At 48.2% G+C, this 22,221-nt stretch overlaps 1 protein-coding gene across 1 annotated transcript in view; it reads left to right on the forward strand.

The window, feature by feature from the left end:
• The first annotated feature begins 601 nt into the window (after nt 1–601).
• CROCC2 (ciliary rootlet coiled-coil, rootletin family member 2) overlaps nt 602–22,221 on the forward strand; it is a 1,620,686-nt gene continuing 1,599,066 nt past the window's right edge. Inside the window, exon 1 of the mRNA XM_086944022.1 lies at nt 602–704. Coding sequence (XP_086800148.1) covers nt 660–704 — 45 coding nt within the window. The 5' untranslated portion in view covers nt 602–659. The remainder of the gene's footprint in view (nt 705–22,221) is intronic.

A 22,221-nucleotide genomic window follows, 5' to 3' on the forward strand; every position in this document is an offset into this window, starting at 1 on the left:
CTGATATGTATATGTTTTCCTTGTTTTCGTTGCTTGATTTTGCTTGCAAAAAAGTGTCACTCATATTGGTTGGAATGTCACTCATAATTACACTGAAATTATGAAAATGTCACACTTGTCAATCTCAAACCTGGCAGCTATGGCCAAAGACTTTCCAGACTACTAAATCAGTTCGCAGACATGACTGTGCTTCAGACATGGAACACAGGTTTCGCCTCCACGCTGCTTTGTATTGGATATGTTTTGTTTGATCAACTGTGGAGGTGTGAGTCCGTGCAGTAGGTGAGTGAAACTGGCGGTGTAACGCTTTCTCGATCAAGCTAGGGAATTTGCTGTTACTGTAAAAACTGACCGTTTTATATTTCGTTTTTTCGCGCCCTTTACGCTCTCTGGAGTTTCTATACGAAACACGCCTGCCCGTGGTTTCTCCAGTCTCCATGGTTTCCCCTTCCTTCTTCCAGAGTTCTGTTTTGACTGTAGCGTCTTCCGGTTGCCGCGGCAACCAATGCCCGGGACCCGCCGCGCGCTGAAAACGGGAGGTAGTACGCTGCCTCAGACCAGTAGGAAGATAACCCCAGAACTGCGTGGAAGAGCACGGGAAAAGTGTCAGGGAGCCAAAACTTCTGTTAGCACCCGGAATTAGGCGCCCGAAATACATCATGACATCGGATTTCGGCCAGGACAGGCTGGAAACGGTCATACAGGTCAGTGCGAGACCGTCCCCAACCGAAACGAAGCAGAACAGGCAGGGGACGGCCACCCTCCATTTCTCCCCTAGGGCTTTAATGTGCACAGAAACAGGCTGGAGAAGGATTGTATGCTGTTACTGTTAGGGCTGTCCGGCAGACTAAACCACGTCACCGGGCGAGTATTCGTTCATCATGTCCCTAATGAAACAGTGTAGTGTGTAGTATCAATAGTGCAGTAGATGAAGTGGCACCTGGGCAAGGGATGAGTGGCATATTGTAAATTTATGTGTGTGTTTGTTACCAAACCACGACACAGATGGGCCATTTTCCTTGCATTAGGGCTCAGGGCAAATTTGCGACATGTTAAAACTCCCCACTTATGAGCGAAACTAGCGATGTTTTTGACAAACATATTAAAATCCAAGAGAGAAATCCTTTTGGTATGATTTATTGTTTAACAGCACGGCAGTACATCTTTCCAGCTGCTGACCACAGGCACAACTGCAGCCCAGCTTGTGACACAACAGTAATTCTAAATGGAACTTGAAATGAAAGATAAAAGATGACAGAGCGCATGCAGGAGGGAAAGAAACATGAGCTGGGGTGATTAAAGCAACATAGCATTAATATGTGCAGAATGTAACAAACCATTTATAGTTATTGTTTACTTTTTTTGTTTTTAAAGCCATCCCAATTCAAACACAAGTAGGTAGACAAACAAAGGTCATTCCAGAACCTTATGCAGTACAAAAAAATGTGATGGGTGTTTGAGAAACCTTCACACGAGGCGTCGCCTATGTAATTAATATATGTGAAATAGCATCCTTGTAATAAGTCCATATAGTCGAGGTGTAGTATATAGATGAATGGTTTATTGATACAGCTCAATATCAAGCATAGAGCCCCACCAGGAGCAGCCTCCTCCCTGCTCAACCCATACTCTCAACTGACAGACCACACTCAGCCATTCCAACACTCCATTACCTCACCATGCAACAACATTCCACAGTACATCCACACTTGCTGAGAAGCAAGGCAGAGAAGTAGGAAAAAGTGTATTGCACTGAAGACCACATACAACAATCCTGTGTTTGACAAATCAATATATCTCACAGACAAAGCATAATCAAAGTCAGCAGCATATGTTATTTAACAATTTGTGAAGCACCTTTATTCAGGCCGTAATACAAAAAAAAAGTTGACAAGGTAAGTTTTAAAGCGGCAATGCATTAGTTATTCAGTTGAAATTAAGTAATGCTTTAGGTCCTGGAACAGCAATGATAAATATCAGTATCCACCTATCACTTAGTGCATGTGTCAAAAAAATTACTTCTGGTGACACCGCTTTGCAGCTGTAGCATATGACAGGCAGAAAGGTGTGTTTTTTTAGGTCAAGCCTAGGCAGCGCCCATGCACTGTCTGGAAAACCTTCTGTAATACTTATACGAGTGTAATCCCGCCTGCTGTCTGCCATTGGTTCACTCGTATGTATCTATTCTTTGCTGCCTTCTAACTTGTTCAATTAGGCTAATTCATGGAAAAGTTAAAGAAATCCATTTGATTTGATAAATGACATTCACCATCATTGATTATTACAATAGGGTCCAATTGAGGCAGGTCAGAGGTCTCTGAAATCACAGTTTGCCTAACAATTACAGTCAAAATCAAATCACATGGGACAAAGCCGACCTTGAAAACAAAACCAGCCCTGGTAACGGCAAGAACTGCAAGTAAACGTGTAAGTAATTGCTTTACTGTCCGAGCACTCAAGAACTAAACAAGCTTCTCCGGTCCGACTGGTAATTTCCACATTTCAAGTCCAATAGACATTGCTGCAACTGTGTCTCTGTTTCCAGTGGTTATGTTATGTTATTTGATTTATTACACACTCGAATCACCCCTGAAGTGGCATCTCTGCACAAGACCAGGACCACAGATCGAAGGAGCTATCCTTAACCCCTTCGCTGCGGCGGCTATTCCGCCGCAGCGCTAAGGGGGCGGGGCAGCTGAGCAGCGGTTCCGTGCTTGTGACGGAACCGCTCCGTCACGGCTCGAGGGTGAGCTGTGCTTGTGACGGAACGGTTCCGTCACGAACCCGCCCGCCCATTATTTCGTCAGCGCAGGCGCGGAATTCGCGCCGCGCAGGCGCGGCGAGCGGGCCGTGACGGAACCGTTCCGTCACAAGCACAGCTCACCTGAGGCTTGTGACGGAACGGTTCCGTCACAAGCATGCAAGGGGTTAAAGTAGATGGGCCTTAAGTGCTTTCCAAAAATGGCAATGACTTTCACTAGTATGTAATAGCAGTGGCAGTTTATTCCAATAATTGGGGGCAAGATAGAACCATCTGCAACCTGACCTGGGCTTACTGATCCTGGGGATGTTGAACCAGGCCTTGTCACATGATCTTAAGAATCTGCAAGGGGTTAGGGGGTGAGCTTTGAAGATAAATAAGTAGACCCTTTACCATGTAGAGCCTTTTGAGTTAGAGAGCAAATCTTAAAAATAATTCTGTTTCTCACAGGTTACCAGTGTAGGGACTATAGAAGAGGTGCAGATACCATACCAGTGGGGAGGGTATAGATAAGATGTGCAGCAGTGTTCTGTACTACCTGAAGCTTGGAAAGAAACTTCTCATTTGTGGAAGCTAAAAGCGAGTTGCCATAATCTAGACGGCTGATAACCAGTGCCTGGACCACAGTTTTCCTTGTGGAGAGTGGTAGTAAAGGAAAGACTCTTCTCAGCATATACAACATGTAAAAGCATGAACCTTCAATATAAGAGGTTTGTTCTTTCATAGTGAGGTATTGGTCCAGCCAGACTCCCAGATTTTTTTCCACTAATTTGGGTGAAGGGGCCCTACCCAATTCTAATGGCCACCAATCAGTTGACCAAAGAAGTTGAGCCCTCCCAAATAGCATAATCTCTGTTTTTTGCGGTGTTTAAGCTGGAGTCTATTTTTGATATCCAGGTTGCATTGGCTTTCATCCCAGCAGGGAAAGACTCTTTAGATTTAGTCAAATTTTTCTCAAAAGAGATAAGTAGCGGGGTTTCATCCACATTTGATATAATCTCAACGCCAAAAGCTCTGACAGTATTGGCGAGGGGGGTCCATAAACATTAAAGAGCGTAGGGCTGAGACAGGAGCTCCGTGGGACTCCGCATTCCAAAGTCATGATTTGGGACTTATAAGGGCACAGAATGACTATTTGTGTCTTATTTGAAAAGAGGAATCCAGCTAGCCATTGCAGAGCCATTCCATGGATCCCGATCTCTTGTAGTCCACCAAGAAGCCTAGGATGGGATACTGTATCAAATGCTGCTGACAAATCAAGCAGTACCAGCATTGTAGGCACATTTTCATCAAGGGAGCATTTAATGTGGTCAGTGACCACTAGCAGAGTCGCCTCTGTGCTGTATAGCAGTCTAAAGCCCGACTGGGAGGGATCTAGTAAGCTATTTGACTCCAAGTAGCTTGTGAATTTCTTATTAATGTGCTTTTCCAGCAACTTCCCCAGCAGAGAGAGGAGCGAGATAGGCTGGTAGTTAGTGAGATCCATCGATGCCAGATTGGCCTTTTTTTTAAATTGGTCTAATCAGGGCCATCTTCCAGTCTGAAGAGAATTTTCCCTTGGCAGTAGATAGATTAGATAGAGAGCAGATTGAAGGGGCCAACTCATATGAGAGGTCTGTCCTAGTTCTAGGTTTACAGGAGTCTATGGGCGAGCCCGATTTTGCTGAGGTCAGAAGGTTCTGAATTGTTTCAAGTGACATTTCTTCAAATTGGCATTGTCCTCAGAGTGAAAATTAAGGACTAACTGCTTCTCGGCAGGCTGAGTAGAATTGCTGGAGAAGTTTTGGCCGATCACTTTGATTTTCTCTTCAAAGTGATTAGCTATTACGTCACAGAGTAATTGTAACAGATTCGGTTCTGGAGAGCATGCCACTGGGTTTGTAAAAGATTTGAGTATTTGAAAAAGTTCTAGAGTAGTCTCTAGCCTCAGTGATTTGCTTCCCAATATATAGTTTACAAGCGTTCTTGATATTACGTGTAAGTATTTTTGTCAGTGGGGTGATTAGTGTGGCGCCACCTTCTTTCTAGTCTTTGCGCAAGGCTTTATCTGTCTTTAATCCTTATAAATACCAGGGTGCGTGGGGTCTGTGAGAACTCTTTTCATAATGTTTAAGCTGGGCTATTTTATCAAAAACAGAATTGAGCGCACTATTAAAGTTAGAAAGCGCTAGATCCACATCAGAGTTTTCGGAGTGGATGGTGGACATCTGCTCCTTGGCCCAGGAGACTGGTGTCATTTTTTGCCACTGTCTAGATAAAAACATTTGACAAGTGAGGGATTAACCTTTCGCCTTGTGTGTGGGAATAAGGAAGCAAATAAGTGAGTGGTCAGTCCAGAGCAGAGATTTTGGTGTGTCACAGGAAAATTGTGAATTGTTTGTAAAAAAGAAGTCAAAGTTGTGGCCTGCGATTTGAATTGGACCATTGACTTGCGTAGGCTTAATCTTTTTAGTTCAGAATATAGTTAGCTAGTCTCTAGATTCAGGGGTCTTCTTCATATAATTAAAATCTCCCAACAGCAGGAACTGTTGAGTTGAAAGCACGTGGGGTACTATATTGGCGTTGACTGAAGTCCCTTTTTTGGTCTCGGCTAGCGTAGGCTGCACACATGCGCAGTCTCGCCAGCGAGACTTAATGACTCTGAGTAGCGAGGGTAAACCCCGCCCCTCTTCTCCATTGGCTGGCCTCCTAAACGGCAGCCAGCCATTGGAGAAGAGGTCTCAGTGTCGTCATTCTCTCCATCTAAGCCCCGTCCTTTTCGGATTGGGAGGAGTGCTTTTTAATTTTGTTCTACTAGTGACGTTTTCAGTCAAAACCACGCCCCCCAATCGCAAAAGGACGGGGCTTAGATCGAAAGAATACCCTTTTGTCTCTAAGCCCCGTCCTTTTCAGACTGGGGGGCGTGTTTTTGACTGTTGTTTACATCCTAGAAAACACGCCCCCCCAATCCGAAAAGGAAGGGGCTTAGAGACAAATGGCAGCACTTGTTGCTCTCCAAGGAGGGGCGCTCTTGTGCCAGAGAGCTGCCAGTGTGCCAGCCAAGATGAAACTGAAGGGTTTTCGAGGCAGCCCTCCACTCAGAGAGCTCTTCCCTGGAGGGCGCTGTAGCCTGTTGTGGTGTCACTTTGATGCTGTTTTATTTTCATTGCATGCTACTGAGGGACTCGCAGGCATTTGGCTCTTTTAATGTGTAGTATTTAATGTGCTCATTTATTCCTGACACGCACAACAGGACTGTACCAAAGCGCAGCACAGCAGATTAAAGGCGCCGCGAGCTAGTGCGGATCAGACAAGCAGAGTCCTGGGAAGGGAAAAGCAGGTGAAAGGGGGCGGGCACCTCAAGGAAGCCAAATAGAAGAATAGCAAAATATACTATTAAGTGCATTATAATCCTCGCGGTTATATGTCAACTTTGGTTTGGCTTTATCAAAACATGTCGTGTAAGGTGTCATACGATTTGGAATACTATCCCCTCGACAGTCCTGTCGATGGGGATAGCATTCCACCCTTCTAGAGGGAGAAGACATGTTACTTTACTGAAGCGCGGTTGATTTTTAAAAGCGCCTCAGATCCACAAAATGGATGCTTCTGCCACAGACACGAGTCTGACCTCCTGCTGCTGACCGCAACTCAGCCGAGGAGGCCTGGACAAAGACTTTCCTGTCGCAGGGAGGTGTTACACCACCCCAGACAGGAGATAGTGGATTGTAGCAGGGAGGTTTGAAAGAAACCAGACACTGCCTGGGGAGCACAAGGCTTCCGCTTGCATAATCCGGTCAAACCGGTTCTGGGGCATCCAAGCCCCAGTCCCAGCGTGACCCTGGACAAAGGGAAAGGCGTGTAACCACCCCCTTCCTGGGTCCAACCCATAGGAGGGGACCTAGCAGGTAATCCAGCCCCCTAGATTGGTATAAGAATGGGAGCAGTGCCAACGCACTCAGATTATCCTGATGAAACACAAGAAACGAAACTCTGGACCCTTCGACATCCTACTCGACATAGAAGACTGGAGAATCTCCCTTGTAGTCAAGGAGTGACCACCCTGTGCAAACAGGCACCATCCAGCACCTCGATGTTTGCTTTATTGCAGTTCCCGCCGGAACTCGAGCGACAGAGACCGATAAGACCAAGCGTGCCTGCCTTCTAACAGCCCGATCCACAGTCCCTGCAGAGCTGAGACCCGTGGAGGCGACCGGAAGCGTGGGGCCCGCCATCTTGGAGAAATCACGAGACGCTGACTGTGCAGCCCACGAGTGACCCTCGAAGCTGTACACCGGGTTTGAGAAGCCCCAGCCCTGAGCCTCTTTTGCACCAAAGATCACCCCTCTACACTCACTGAGTGCTGCGTGGGGCCCTTCTGCTTCTTTTGGCTCAACGCGTTGGCCCGGTCACTTGCCCGCTGGCTTGTGGCCCCTGTGCCGACGAACTACGAAATCTAACTTGTGATTCTGGTTGCTCCAGACTTGCACCCGCTCCTCTGAAAAGGAGCACCCGCTCTGACCCTCCTGGTCCGAGTGAGAAGCAATCTTCCAGTCCTGCGTGGATTGCTCTTGCCAAGTGTTGTTTGCTCCAATCTTGAAGCCAACTGCGCCGACGGCGAGAGCCTTTGTGGGACAGCTCGTGACCCGCTCCTGGACATCGCAGATGCCCTAGAGCCCACGTGGCAGCGGAGAGAAGCTCCTAGACAACCACCTGATTGCGCCCGACATTGCCTGGTTCCGTCCTGGTTCCACCCTGGTCACTGCTGAGTGACCCAGACTCTGTCCCCTCTGCTTTCAGGTACTCTACAACTCTGCTCCACCCTTGGATCACACCGGACACTTCTCCTTCACATCGCCTGCAGCATCTTCAGCTTCAAGCACCAACAACCTGCGTGACGAAACCCAACACAACTTCGACCCTATGCACCCGCTTCCTGTGGGTAAGGTAACTCAACAACGCCGGTGTTCCCACACTGGTACACACCTCTAGTGTATGTGTCTTAAATTTCGTCCTTCTAGGTTATAACTTTTACGCACCATTGACTTAGCATTGGTGCATGCGTGTGCTTTAAGCGCTGCACCCGAATCCCGCGGGCTTTTCCCGACTTCAGCATTGCTAGTCCCGACTGCTCCCAGCCAATCCCTAGATCCTAGGCCTAACCACTGTTCGATTGGTATCTCTTATACCACTTTCTTAATATATGGTTTGAGTGGCCACCCGCCCTCATCCATAATTGTGCAACTTTCATATGTTTAACTGTGCTTTTGTTTTAACGCTTGTGCCCCTTTGCTCATGAAGAGTACTGGGGATTATTCTAGTAATAAGTACATATATTTTTATAATATATACTTGTGTGGTGTCCTTTCATTTGATATTACAGGATTGTGATTGGTAAAACAGCTCGCTTAACACGACCTCTTGAGTTTAGCCTTTAAGGCTGCTTAGTCCATGCTACCACTAGGATAGCTTGTCTAATAAGGTTGACTTATAACCAGACACCATAAGGGATTGTTTGGACTGATACAAGGTGGTTCCAGAATTGGAAACATCACATATCAGGCCAACTTCTCACAAAAACCAACTAAAATAAATAATGTGTCATTTACAATGCCAATAGCTCTAACTTTTGCAAAGGCGAGACCGTTGCCTTGGAAATGCTTGTTGGACCGGGCGGGCGATAGACTACAGCGCCTTTCCAGCAGAGGTTGAGGAAAAAATCGAGTTGAAAAATACATATTTCTGCCCATTCTCCTACGATAGTGTCCACTATTAAAACTGTGATATCTTTAAAAATTATGGCGGTACCGCCCCCAGACGTACCTTCCCTGTCTAATATACGTATTTTTATAAATGTCCAGTAAGGCAAATGGAATAGATGGGAGAGATGAGGAACTTAGGCAAGTTTCGGTGAGGAATCCGATCTCAAAAAGAGAGGGAGAGAGTGCATCCCAAAGTTCCACAGCATGTTTAGGCAGGGATCTAGCATTGACTAGAAAATAGTTTAAGTTGTTGAGGGTGGAAATAGCCTCTGGGGGGAAGACCTTGAAGCGACGGTTGGAGTGGCCGCCAAGATATATTTATTATTGCTTATACGCTCTGGGAGATTTTGACATTCTGTAATAGACATGGTTTGAAGTCTACACTTTAAGCAAGCCACTGTACCTTTCTGGATTGGGAGGATAACATTACAACAAGAGGCTTTAGCCTTGTAGTGGTTGTCCATTTATTTCAGCTGTTCTGAAGAATACTCAAGTCTTTGAGCATACCAGTTCTCTAATAAAGTAGAAACCGGGGTTCTGGTTCCTGGTGCGGACTGGCGCAGATGGGCGTAGACCAATGCCGGCGCAGACCAGCAGTCTGCGCCGGCATTGGCTAGATATAGCCGGACAGACGTGACGCTAAGAGGATCGCTAGACTGCTGGCCTGCAGCAGGCCTGGGCAACAACAGAACTTCCACCACAAACAGCAACATCCGCGGTGGACCAGGAAGTGAAGCACTGAGGTGAGTCCCCGAGTGGTCCCTGTTTCAGGACTGGCAAAGCTAAGTGATAGAAATGTTTAGAATGTTTAAAAATTAACGCAATAAGATGTGAATAAAATAGACTAGGTTAGTACCTATATATCAGCAGGTAATTCCTCATTCTTATTTCTCTAGGTAGTGGTGCTAGCTGCTTCTCTGGTTCTGCTGTTTCTGTCGGTAATACCTCATTCTAAGTCATCTAGACAGTGCTGCTAACTGTTTCCCTGGTCTCATCGGTAATTCCTCGTCTGTGAGGGGCTGTATGGGTGGGTGAGTGTGTGTATGGCTGTGTTGGTGAGTGAATGGATGTTTCAGTGGTACATGTGTGAGTAACTCCATATGTAAAAGGCAGTATATGTGAGTGTTTGTGTATATAAATGACTATATGTGAGAGTGAGTTGTTGTGACAGTGGCAGTGTGGATGAGTATGTGCTTGTGTCAGTGATTGCATAAGAGAATAAGTATGTGATAATATCTGTATGAATAAGTGAGGTGGTGTGTGTATAACTGTATAGGTGAATAAATGGGAGTGTGATTGATTATTTGCATGACTGACTAACTGTGTGAGTAACTCTATGGGTGAGTGGTGGTGTGTGTGTAGACCTAGGAATCAGTGAGTGTGTATATAGTAATTGGTATTGGTATGTCTATGGTTTCGAGAATGGTAGTCTCTATTTTAGAGTGGTTGTATCAAAGGCTATATTAGGGTGTGAGGAGGTGCATCAAATTATCACATGGATGATATACTCAGTGGTGTCATCAGTGATGTCATTTGAGATGTCATCAGTGATGTCATGAGTGATGTCACTGACCCTGTCATGAGTGATGCAATATGCGATGTCATCAGCAGTGCATTAATGGGCGCGAGTTATAGATAGCTCAACTAACTATAACAGCTGAATGTCTCTGGTTTTGTACGAGTGAAATGTCCAACTGACTATAACGTCCCTGAAACCTGTGTTTTTTTTCAGTGAATTTCAAAGGTTTTTTAAATGCTAATTTCCAACTATAATCTCCCTGAAACCTACGTTTTTTAGTGAATTTCTATGGTTTTTTAAATGCTAATTTCTAACTATAAAGTCCCTGAATCCTATGTTTTTTTCAGTAAATTTCTAAGGTTTTTTTAAATGCTAATTTATAAATGTAACGTAGTAGTTGCGTTTGAAGTACAGAAAGAAGCAAGAGTGGTACAGAAAGAGGAAGAAAGGTGCCATAGAGGAAGAAAAGTGCAGAAATGGGAAGAAAGGTGCAGAAAGAGGAAGGAAGGTGCAGAAAGAAGCAAGAGAAATGCAGAAAGAAGCCACAGAAGTCCAGAAAGAGGAGGAAAGGTGCAGAAAGAACCAACAGAGGTTCAGAAAGAGGCCTTGTTGCAAAGTCATCCTGTGACCTGGGCACCCCCCAACTTTTTGCTGACTGGTACTGGTGGTAACTGACTCTGACTGACCCTAGGCTCTGCCTAATCAGGCCCGGAGCCAGTGCTATGCTGAAAGACACTTAGAATACTGTGAAAACACCTACATACCCTAGGATACACTATGGGTTGGGGTACCCCTGTGATTGGCATGACCTCCATTGTAAGGCTCTGGTATATAATAGGGCAGGGGGATTAAAACTACCTCTTAGTCCCTAGCATATAACTAGGGCATGGCAGTTTAGAGGCCAGCAGCTTTTTTCTGCACTTTTATTTGTGCACTGTAAAAGTAGCCCTATGTGTGCACAAAGAGACAAGAGAGGTGCAGAAAGAGGGAAGAAGGGTGCAGAAAGAGGCTAGAAAGGTACAGAAAGAAGCAAGAGAGGTGCAGAAATAAGCAAGAGAAGTTTAGAAAGACGGATGAGGGGCGGAAAAAGAGGCAAACGAAGTTCCGAAAGAAGCAACAGAGATAAAAAAAGGGGGAAGAGGGATGGAGAAAGAGGCAAGAGGGATGCAGAAAGAAGCAAGAAAGAACCAATAGAAGTACAGAAAGAAGCACAAGAAGTAGAGAAAGGAGCAATAGAGGTGCAGAAAGACGAATGAGTGGCGGAGAAAGAGGCAAGTGAAGTGCAGAAAGAAGCAACAAAGATAAAAAGGGTGTACGGGGTAGAGAAAATAGTAAGAGGGGTCCAGAAAGAAGCAAGAGCGGTGCAGAAAGAAACAGAAGAAGTGCAGAAAGAAGGAGCAGAGTTGCAGAAAGCGGGAAGAGGGGTACAGAAAGAAGCAAGAGAGGTGCAGAACGAAACAAAAGAAGCATAGAAAGAAGGAACAGGGGTGCAGAAAGAGGCAGGAGGGGTGCAGAAAGAAGCAAGAGATGTGCATCAAGAAACTAAAGAAATGCAGAAAGAAGTAACAGAGGTACAGAAAGAAGGAACAGGGGTGCAGAAAGAGGCAACAGGGGTGGTGAAAGAGGAAAGAGGCAAATGGATACCAAAAGAAACAAGAGAGGTGCAGGAAGAGGGTGGAAGGGTGGAGAAAGAGGGAGGAGTGGTGCAGAAAGTGAGTGGATGGGTGGAGAAAGAGGGAAGAGTGGTGCAGAAAGATACAAAAGAAGTGCAGAAAGAAGGAACAGAGGTGCAGAAAGAGGCAAAAGGCATGCAGAAAGAGGGAAGAGGGGTGCAGAAAGAAAGAAAAGGGGTGCAGAAAGAAGTGACTGGTGCAGAAAGAGATTAGCTATTACGTTGCAGAGTAATTGCTACAGATTCGGTTCTGGAGAGCATGCCACTGGGTTTGTAAATGATTTGAGTATTTGAAAAAGTTCTAGAGTAGTATCTAGCCTCAGTGATTTGCTTCCCTATATAGAGTTTACAAGCGTTCTTGATATTACTTGTAAGTATTTTTGTCAGTGGGGTGATTAGTGTGGCACCAACTTCTTTCTAGCAATGAATTGAGTACCTCTGTCTGACACGATGACCCTTGGGTGACCCTTGACCCTGGTTTCAGGCCAGGTCGCTCCCCCACCGCGTTAGCACGCCGTGCTAGTGCTGTGTCTCTGTGCCCCTGTACCTCGCTGCTGCCGCCGGTTTGATCCCTGGTGGTCCAGTGGGCGTAAGCTTTGCTCCTTTTCTGCATCCACTGCCGATTGTACTGTTTTTTTCCACTCTGTTCCCCTTTTCGCGTTCTGTGCCCTATTGACTGTACTGTGTCCACTGTGTCTTCTGTACTCCCTCAGCGCCCTGTGACCCGTTGCGTTTTGTTTCATTTTGTTTTTCCTTCCACGTTCTGTGCCACTGTAGCTTCCCCTCGCTCCCGCTGCTGCGTCCTCCGCGGCCCCTCCCCTCGATTGGTCTCCGCTCCCCCTCCCAGCTGCTCCTGTCTCCCACTTGGCCATTTATGGCGGAGTCCACGCTGACGCGCAGTGATCACGCGCAGCGGGCGCGCCGATTGTGCGCCGAAGACGCGCCAAAGGCAAGCCTGTCTATGCCCGTCCGCGCCTGGACCGCGCCCAGCACCAGGACCCCTGGCCCTCGACGATGCCAGCCCACCCAACTGAACTACGACGCCGCTACCCTCCAGGCACTCAACACCGGCCGAACCCCCGCCTGCCACCGAGCCACCCCGAAACGCACCCACAGACCCTTCACCTGCCAAACCTGCAAATTCACCTGCCTCCGAACCTGCACCGCACCGGCCAGGCCAGACACCAGCAACAATCACCTCAAGTGCATCAGGCTCAACACCCGCTCCGTCCACAGGCATGCCGTCGAACTCTGGAACCTCCTCGACACAACATCACCAGACGTCACCTTCCTCACAGAAACCTGGATGAACGCCTCCTCAGCCCCAGACATCGCCATAGCCATCCTGGATGGCTACAAGATCACCCGGAGGGACCGCATCAACCAAACCGGAGGAGGCATCGCCATCGTCCACAGAAACACCATCCGCATCACGACCAACTCCGACGACACCCTCACCGCCGCCGAGCACCTTCACTTCCAGATACACACCAACCCCAAGACCACCCTCAGAGTCACCCTCATCTACAGACCCCCGGGACCACGCACACAATTCAGTGAAGCCATCGCAGACTTCATCAGTCCGCACGCCGTCACCTCCTCGGACTACATCCTCCTAGGGGACCTCAACTTCCACCTGGAAAACAACAACGACAACAAGACCACCACCCTGCTGGACAACCTCGCTATCCTCGGACTCAAGCAACTGGTGAACACCCCCACCCACTACGCCGGCCACACGCTTGACCCCGTCTTCTCCTCCAGCAACCACATCTCCTTCAGCCACGCCACCGGACTACACTGGACAGATCACAGCTGCGTTCATTTCAACTTCAGGAGAACCACGACCCACCACCACCCGCAACAGGTTCCCCGAAGAAGCTGGAGCAAGATCACCGCCGACAAGCTCACCACCTCCCTCCGGCAGAACCCTCCCACCAACACGGCGGACCCCAACGAAGCAGCCCACAACCTCACACAGTGGCTCACCAACTGCGCCAATGACCTTGCACCACTGAAGAATCCTCCCAGCAGACCCGGTAGCAAGAAAGCCTCATGGTTCACTAACGACCTAAAAAACTCCAAGAAATCCTGCCGTACCCTCGAGAAAGCCTGGCGCCACGATCAGTCAACAGAAAACATGACAGCCCTCAGGAACGCCATCCGCAAACACCACCAGCTGATCCGAACCACCAGAAGGACAACATTCAGAGAACGACTAGACAACACCCACAACAGCAAGGAACTCTTCAGCATCGTTAAAGAGCTCTCCAACCCCAGAGCCTGCAACAACGACATCACACCCTCGCAAGACCTCTGCGACTCACTCACCTCGTTCTTCCAACGCAAGATCGCCGACATACACAACAGCTTCGGTGCACAGACCATGCACCCAACCACCGAACCAGCACTCCTCACCGCCAGCCACCCTCTGCACCTGGACCTCGGTCAGCACCGAAGACACCCCCCGCATGATGAATACCATCCACTCGGGCTCCCCAACCGACCCCTGTCCACACCACATCTTTAACAAAGCAGACTCCATCATAACACCCCAACTCCGGGACATCATTAACAGCTCCTTCGCATCCACCACCTTCCCGGAGAGCTGGAAACATGCCGAGCTCAGCGCCCTCCTGAAGAAACCCACCGTGGATCCCACGGACCTCAAGAACTTCCGCCCCATCTCGTTCCTCCCTTTTCCTGCCAAAGTCATCGAGAAGACCGTCAACAAACAACTCTCGCCTTCCTCGAGACAAACGGATCCCTCGACCCCTCGCAGTCCGATTTCCGAGCTAACCACAGCACCGAGACCGCCCTCATCGCAGCTACCGACGACATCAGGTCCCTGCTCGACAACGGGGAAACAGCTGCCCTTATCCTCCTGGACCTCTCCGCTGCCTTCGACACCGTATGCCACCGCACACTAATACAGCGCCTCAGCAACACTGGAATCCAAGTGAAGGCCCTGGAGTGGATGATCTCGTTCCTCTCCGGAAGAACCCAGAGAGTCCGCCTCCCTCCCTTCCTATCCGCGGCCACCAAAATCATCTGCGGCGTTCCTCAAGGATCCTCGCTCAGCCCCACCCTTTTCAACGTCTACATGAGACCCCTCGCAGCCATCACACTCCAACACAACCTCCTACACTGACGACACCCAGCTGATCCTCTCCCTCACCAACGACCCCGCCACCGTCAGAGATATCCTCCAGGAAGGAATGAAAGACGTCGCGGAATGGATGAAGCTCAGCCTTCTGAAACTGAACTCAGACAAGACGGAAGTCCTCATCCTGGGACCAATCCCCCTCTGCCTGGGACGACTTCTGGTGGCCCCCTGCACTGGGCACCGCCCCCAAGCCCACGGGCCAATGCACGCAACCTGGGCTTCACCCTGGACTCCGCCCTCACGATGACCAAACAAGTCAACACCGTCTCGTCATCTTGTTTCAACACCCTACGAATTCTCCGAAAAGTTCCTCTGGTGGATCCCCACCGAAACCAGGAAGACGGTCACCCAGGCCCTCGTCACCAGCCGACTGGACTACGGGAACGCCCTCTACGCTGGAACCACAGCCAAACTATAGAAAAGACTCCAGCGCATACAGAACGCTTCTGCACGACTCATCCTGGACATCCCCCCTCACAGCCACATCTCTGTCCATCTGAGAGACCTGCACTGGCTCCCCGTCAGCAAGAGGATCACGTTCAGACTCCTCACCCACGCACACAAGGCTCTCCATGACATGGGCCCCAAATACCTCAACAGCCGCCTCACGTTCTACGCACCCACCCGCCAGCTCCGATTCGCCAGCCTCGCCCTTACCACCGTCTCACTTTTTAGCAGAGCCACCGCCAGAGGAAGATCCTTCTCCTACCTGACGGCCAAGACATGGAACTCCCTCCCCACCCACCTACGGCTGACCCAGGACCACCTCTCCTTCAGGAAACAACTCAAGACCTGGCTGTTCGAGCAGTAGCGGCTCCCTCCCCCTCCCCCAGCGCCTGTAGACCCTAGCGGGTGAGTAGCGCGTTCTACAAATGTTGTTGATTGATTGATTGGGAAGCCGTGTAAATGAACTTCCTGTGACAGGATCAACTGGGCTCTTTGTCCTGCAGTAGGTAGATTCTTGCAGGGGATAAAGTGACCCATCTTAGTGAGGCTGTCTATAACAACCAGAATGGTGTTGTATCTCATATCAACTGGCAGTCCTACAACAAATTCCTTGCTGATCGTTTGCCATGGTTGTGAGGGTGTGGGCATTGGCATCAGTTTGCCCTTAGCTTTGGAACATTGAGACACCCATTGATTAACGTCCTTAGCCACATCTTCCCACCAAAACTGTCGCTGTACCAAGTGTAAGGTCGTTTTACTACCTGGATGGCCCACAAGCAGGGCGTCACACATCAATTAAACGCCTTTAGCCTAAGTTCTTGTGAGGGTAGGTACACTTTGTTCTTGTACAACAATACACCATGTTTGAGTGTTCGGTGATTACTCTGTTCTGCCCATTTCTGCCACCGATCAAAGGATTGGTGTTTTATGACAGCGTCCAGAAAATGTTCCACTGTTATGGTGCATAGCACCCTCTCAGGATTGACGATTGCCTTGGTGATCGCTGTGGTGTAGTCACATCCTCTTAGCGAGACAACGATACTGCTTTTCTGTTTTTCCGACCCAGGATGAAACGTAACCACTGAGTCATATTCGGCAAAAACAACATCAACCACATCTGGCTCTGGGTGAGTTGTATCGCTGTCTTCATATGTTGGAGATTTCGGTGGTCGGTGATGACTGTGACCGGATGGAGAGCCCCCTCAGATAGTGTCTCCACTGTTGAAAAGGGATACAAAAGGGGATGATGGACGAAGCGTTTGAGCAAATCAAACACTCACGCCAAGTTAACTGATCTGGGTTTAATCCATCACCACACCATTCTTTAGCTCACTCCGCTACCCCAGTTCAGACATGGCCATATGCAGATCAGTCTGACACTGTGCCTCATGGGAACAGTCCAGCCCGAAATGCCAAGCCATATCTTCCCTGAACCGGAAACAAGCATCCTGGGACCGGTTTCGAGTTCATAACCCTTATCAGCCAGGCTATCTTGAATCCAGTGGCAAAGTGAGCAAGGGACTCACGTATGAGCATACCCTGCCAACTTAGGGCGAACAAATCGATACAAAAGGGGATGATGGACGGAGCGTTTGAGCAAATCAAACACTCAACCCCAGTCAACTGATCTGGGTTTAATCCATCACCATTCTTTAGCTCACTCCGCCACACCAGTTCAGCCATGGCCATATGCAAATCAGTCTGACTCTGTGCCTCATGGGAACAGTCCAGCCCGAACTGCCAAGCCATGTCTTCCCTGGACCTGAAACAAGCATCCTGGGACTGGTTTCGGGTTCATAACCCTCATCAGCCAGGCTATCTTGAATCCAGTGGCAAAGTGATCAAGGTCTGAGCATACCCTGCCAACATAGGGCGAACAAAGCGATACAAAAGGGGATGATGGACGGAGCGTTTGAGCAAATCAAACAATCACCCCCAGTCAACTGATCTGGGTTTAATCCATCACCATTCTTTAGCTCACTCCGCCACCCCAGTTCAGACAAATCAGTCTGACCCTGTGCCTCATGGGAACAGTCGAGCCCGAATTGCCAAGCCATGTCTTCCCTGGACCGGAAACAAGCAACCTGGGACCAGTTTCGGGTTCATAACCCTCATCAGCCAGGCTATCTTGAATCCAGTGGCAAAGTGAGCAAGGGACTCACGTCTGAGCATACCCTGCCAACTTAGGGCGAACAAAGCGATACAAAAGGGGATGATGGAGGGAGCGTTTGAGCAAATCAAACACTCAACCCCAGTCAACTGATCTGGGTTTTATCCATCACCATTCTTTAGCTCACTCCGCCACCCCAGTGCAGACATGGCCATATGCAAATCAGTCTGAACCTGTGCCTCATGGGAACAGTCCAGCGCGAACTGCCAAGCCATGTCAGTGGCAAAGTGAGCAAGGGACACACGTCCGAGCATACCCTGCCAACTTAGGGCGAACAAAGCGATACAAAAGGTGATGATGGACGGAGCGTTTGAGCAAATCAAACACTCAACCCCAATCAACTTATCTGGGTTTAATCCATCCCATTTCTTTAGCTTTCCATCATCCCCTTTGTATCGCTTTGTTCGCCCAAAGTTGGCAGGGTATGCTCAGATGTGAGTCCCTTGCTCACTTTGCCAGTGGATTCAAGATAGCCTGGCTGATGAGTGTTATGAACCCGAAACCGGTCCCAGGATGCTTGTTTCCAGGCCAGGGAAGACATGGCTTGGCAGTTCGGGCTGGACTGTTCCCATGAGGCACAGGGTCGGACTGATTTGCATATGGCCATGTCTGAACTGGGGTGGCGGAGTGAGCTAAAGAATGGTGATGGATTAATCCCAGATCAGTTGACTGGGGGTGAGTGTTTGATTTGCTCAAATGCTCCGTCCATCATCCCCTTTGTATCGCTTTCCACTGTTGAAAAGCCTTCTTGATGGCCAAAAGCTCCTTTTTGGCCACAATATAGTTGAGTTTAGCTGTGTTCAGTTTTCGGGACAAGAAAGCCACTGGATGTAGTTGTCCCGTTTGTTCATCACGTTGTGACATCACAGCCCCTACTGCCATACTCGCTGCATCGGCCTCCACTATGAACGGAATTCCTGTCTGAGGATGTTTTAGGATTGGTCCTGTACAGAACGCCTTTTTCAGATAGATGAAGGCATCCATGGCCTCTGTGTTCCAAAGAAAGGGCACCTCCTTTCTCAAGAGGCGTGTTATGGGAGAAACCAGCTGGGAGAAGTGAGAAATGAATCTCCTGTAGTAGTTGGAAAAACCCAGAAAACACTGTACATCTCTCACACTCTTGGGAACAGGCCACTCCTGAGCTGATTGTACCTTCCTCTCAGCCATACATAGACCCCTGGTACTCAGCATAACCCCCAGGAACTCAACCTCTGTAACGCTAAACTTGCATTTGCTCAGTTTAGAAAACAAATTGTGCTCCTCTAGCCTCTGCAATATCAACTCAACATGCTGCACATGCATCTCCCGGTTAGGGGAATATATCAGGATGTCGTCGATGTGAACGACCAGGAATCTGTCTACATACTCCTTGAGCACGTCATTGAGGAAGTACTGAAAGGCGGCTGGGATGTTACAAAGCCCGAAGGGCATAACCAAGTACTGAAACAACCCGTAACGTGTCTTAAAAGCCGTCTTCCACTCATCCCCTTCACGGATCCAAACCAAATGATAGCCCCCCCCCCCTGAGATCTAGCATAGTGTAAATATTGGCCTCCCTTACCTGATCCAGTAACACCGGGATGAGCGGAAGAGGGAATTGATTCCTAACAGTGGTTTTGTTTAACATGCGATAATCGATGCACATTCTAAGCTCTCCATTGGCTTTTGCTATGAAGAAAATTGGAGGGGCTGCGGGGGAGTGAGAGGGTCATATAAAGCCTATATTCACGAAATGTTCTAAGTTATCTCCCAGATGTTTAGTCTCCGGTTCGGACAAGGCATAGACCCTACATGACGGGATGGTAGCTCCCACAGCCAGGTCTATTTGGCAATCGTAGTTGCGGTGTGGAGGTAGTACTTTTGCTTTGGCCTCGCAATAAAAAAATCCCTGTAGAAGTTATACCCAGAGGAAAGCACTGCTTCTTTCTTAGCAGCGGTGGCGATGTGGAAAGCATGGGTGAGTGTTATAGTATGGGGGCAAGAAGCACAAATACACCTGGCTCTGTACTCTACAGACTGGAAAACCACAGTTTTCCATTTACAATCAATGGTGAGGTTATGCTGTCATAACCAAGGCATGCCCAATAGGACCTCGTACTATGGTGCCTCAATAATGTTCAAAGTTAGGTCTTCTACGTGATCCTGAATGTCCCCTTTTAGAATAAGCCTCACTTCCTCAGTTTGTTCCGTGATGGGTCCGGATTTAAGGGGTGTACCATCCACGGCCAACACTCTTTCAGGTTTCTTCCTAGCTATGCTTTGTAAGCCTAACCATTGTACTAATCCACAATCGATAAAGTGGGATATATGTCGTTACAACGCGCGCGTTACAACGACCTACCATTACAACGCGGTTGTAACAACGCAAGTCGTTACAACGACTTGCGTTGGGGGGGCGCAAATTTAAAACATTTAATTTACTATTCCAACACCAATCCCCGTGGATAGTAGGGAAGGTGTTGGGAGAGTAAATTAAATGGTTTACTATCCTCGAGCGCCCCCCAGCGCAATGCGTTGTAACAACTTTCGCTGTTACAACCGCGTGGTAATAGTAGGTCGTGGTAACGCGCGCGTTGTAAACGTTGCGCACCGATAAAGTGTCCGGTGGCCCTGGAATCAATCATCACCCAAACGTGATGGTCTTGTTGCCCCCTCGTAAGGAGCATGAACAACACGATATGTGATTCCTTGTTCTTTAGCTCTGTGACAGATAACTAAGGCAAGTTTAAGCCCACAAACTGGGGCTTTTCTTTGGCAGGCTTGTCTCGGGTGTGACTTCCTCTGTGTTGTGTACTGCCATGACTGCCACTTTTTTGCTAGAGTAAAATTGACTTTTTCTCTTGGGCTTATGCTGGAATTCCTGCACGGAATGACCTTTCGTTCCACAGTACATGCAGAGACCCTGTGCCCTGCGGCTCTCTCTCTCTGCTTTCGACAGTGGTGCTCTGATAGCCCCCATATCCATGGGTTTGGTCCCTTGCTCATTAGCTTGAGACGCTGGCCTAGTATCCTTCTCTGAATGAACACAGGCTTTTTCACCCCTCCTACGCTACCCTCCTCTCTCGGCTATCTGATGGTCTAAACACAATGTTAGATTCATTAAGTCGGTATACGTGGTGGGCTGAAGGTCAATTTGCGCTAACATATGCTTCATATCCTCACTCAGTCCTTGGTAGTATAATGACATTCTCTTCTCAGGCCGAGCCGTTTCTGCAATCAATCTGTTAAACTAGGTGAAATATGTAATCAAGTCTTTTCCTGCGTTAGCTCCAACAACTCCCTGTCAGCGCTAAACATGGTAGCTCGGCAGTCGAACACCCTTTTTAATTCCCAACGGAAAGCATTACAATCCGAGAGTAAAGGGTCATCGTATTTCACCGATGATACTGCGCAGTTTGCCGATTCTCCTGTGAGAAAGGAAATTGCAAAAGCCACCCTTGAATGGTTGTTGGTAAAGGAAGCCGGTTTACATGAGAACTGCAACATGATCTGGGTCAAAAAGGTCTGTATTTTCTGGGGGTCCCCTGAATACCGCTCAGGGCTAGCTTAAAAAGGAATTGGAGGGAGCACGTTGCTACTCAAATGGGTTCCTAGACTGTCTATCAACTCTATCTCTCAGCGCGTCTGTTTCTGCTCTTGATGCTGCTAATTCTTGCTGGACTGCTACAAGCGCTTGCAGCACTTTGTCCAAGGACGCCATCTCTGTGAGTCGCCCAGACCGGTAGGAGATAAATTTGTGGGCGCGTAATTCTGTAATGACTACAGGTTCGCCTCAAGGTCCGGGCGATGCACAAAGGGTTTCACCTCCTGCTATCCCCAACTCTGACGTATCATACACAGAGTATTGAGGTGATCAAGGGGGGGAAAGGAATTAGGGTAGGAATAGCGGGGGAATGGGATACCTGTAAACATAAAACACAGGACGACTAGTGTTCAACAACCAGACTACTCTCAATAATTCTCACTACAGCCGCTAGTACCTAGAAACACAAACAGCTTTTGTTGTGTCCCTATCTTCTTTCCAGGTAAGATACTTTTCTCAACCTGGAAGAGCGGATACCTACAACAACAAAACAATGATAAGTATCATCCATTCCCACTTCCTACTTTCCTACTGTAGGAAATAAACATGACTCGTACATACCCTTCCATCATTCTCCCATTCTGAAGAAGAAGACCAGCTGAAAAGAAGCAAAAAAAAGGTCCCCCAGCTAGAGTTCTTAGGAGGAAATCAAGGGTTTTATTTTAGAAGAACGGATAGATGAATAGTATTTTATTTAGTACAAAAAATAAAAATGGTAGACAAAGTCAATGATATCTCTTGACTCCAATGCCTTTCCTTTTCCCTCAATATCAAATGACTCCTTTGATATGTATAGGCAATATTCCATCCACAGGCGCGACAAATAATATAGCAGTAGTATTGGTCCAGACACAAACAAGCTACCCTTCACATGGTACCTGAAATTTGCCAACCCGAGGAGGTGAAGATCCAGCAGAACGAGACGCAAAGTAATCTGTGAAGCTGCTTAATAATATGGCCCCAAATGAAATGAATAAAATGAAAAGGACATTTATAGAGCGCGTGGCTACCCGGAGGCCTCCCAGCGCTAGGCAGAACTACTCAAGAAGTGGGAAGAACGGGAAGGGGTTACGGAAGAGGAGGGTTTTCAGCTGTTTTCTGAAGATGACATAACTGGGTTGGTTTCGGAGTTGCAGAGGGAGGGCATTCCACAGCGGCCTGC

Source organism: Lissotriton vulgaris, chromosome 11 (genome assembly GCF_964263255.1).
Source record: "Lissotriton vulgaris chromosome 11, aLisVul1.2, whole genome shotgun sequence".
NCBI lineage: Eukaryota > Metazoa > Chordata > Amphibia > Caudata > Salamandridae > Lissotriton > Lissotriton vulgaris.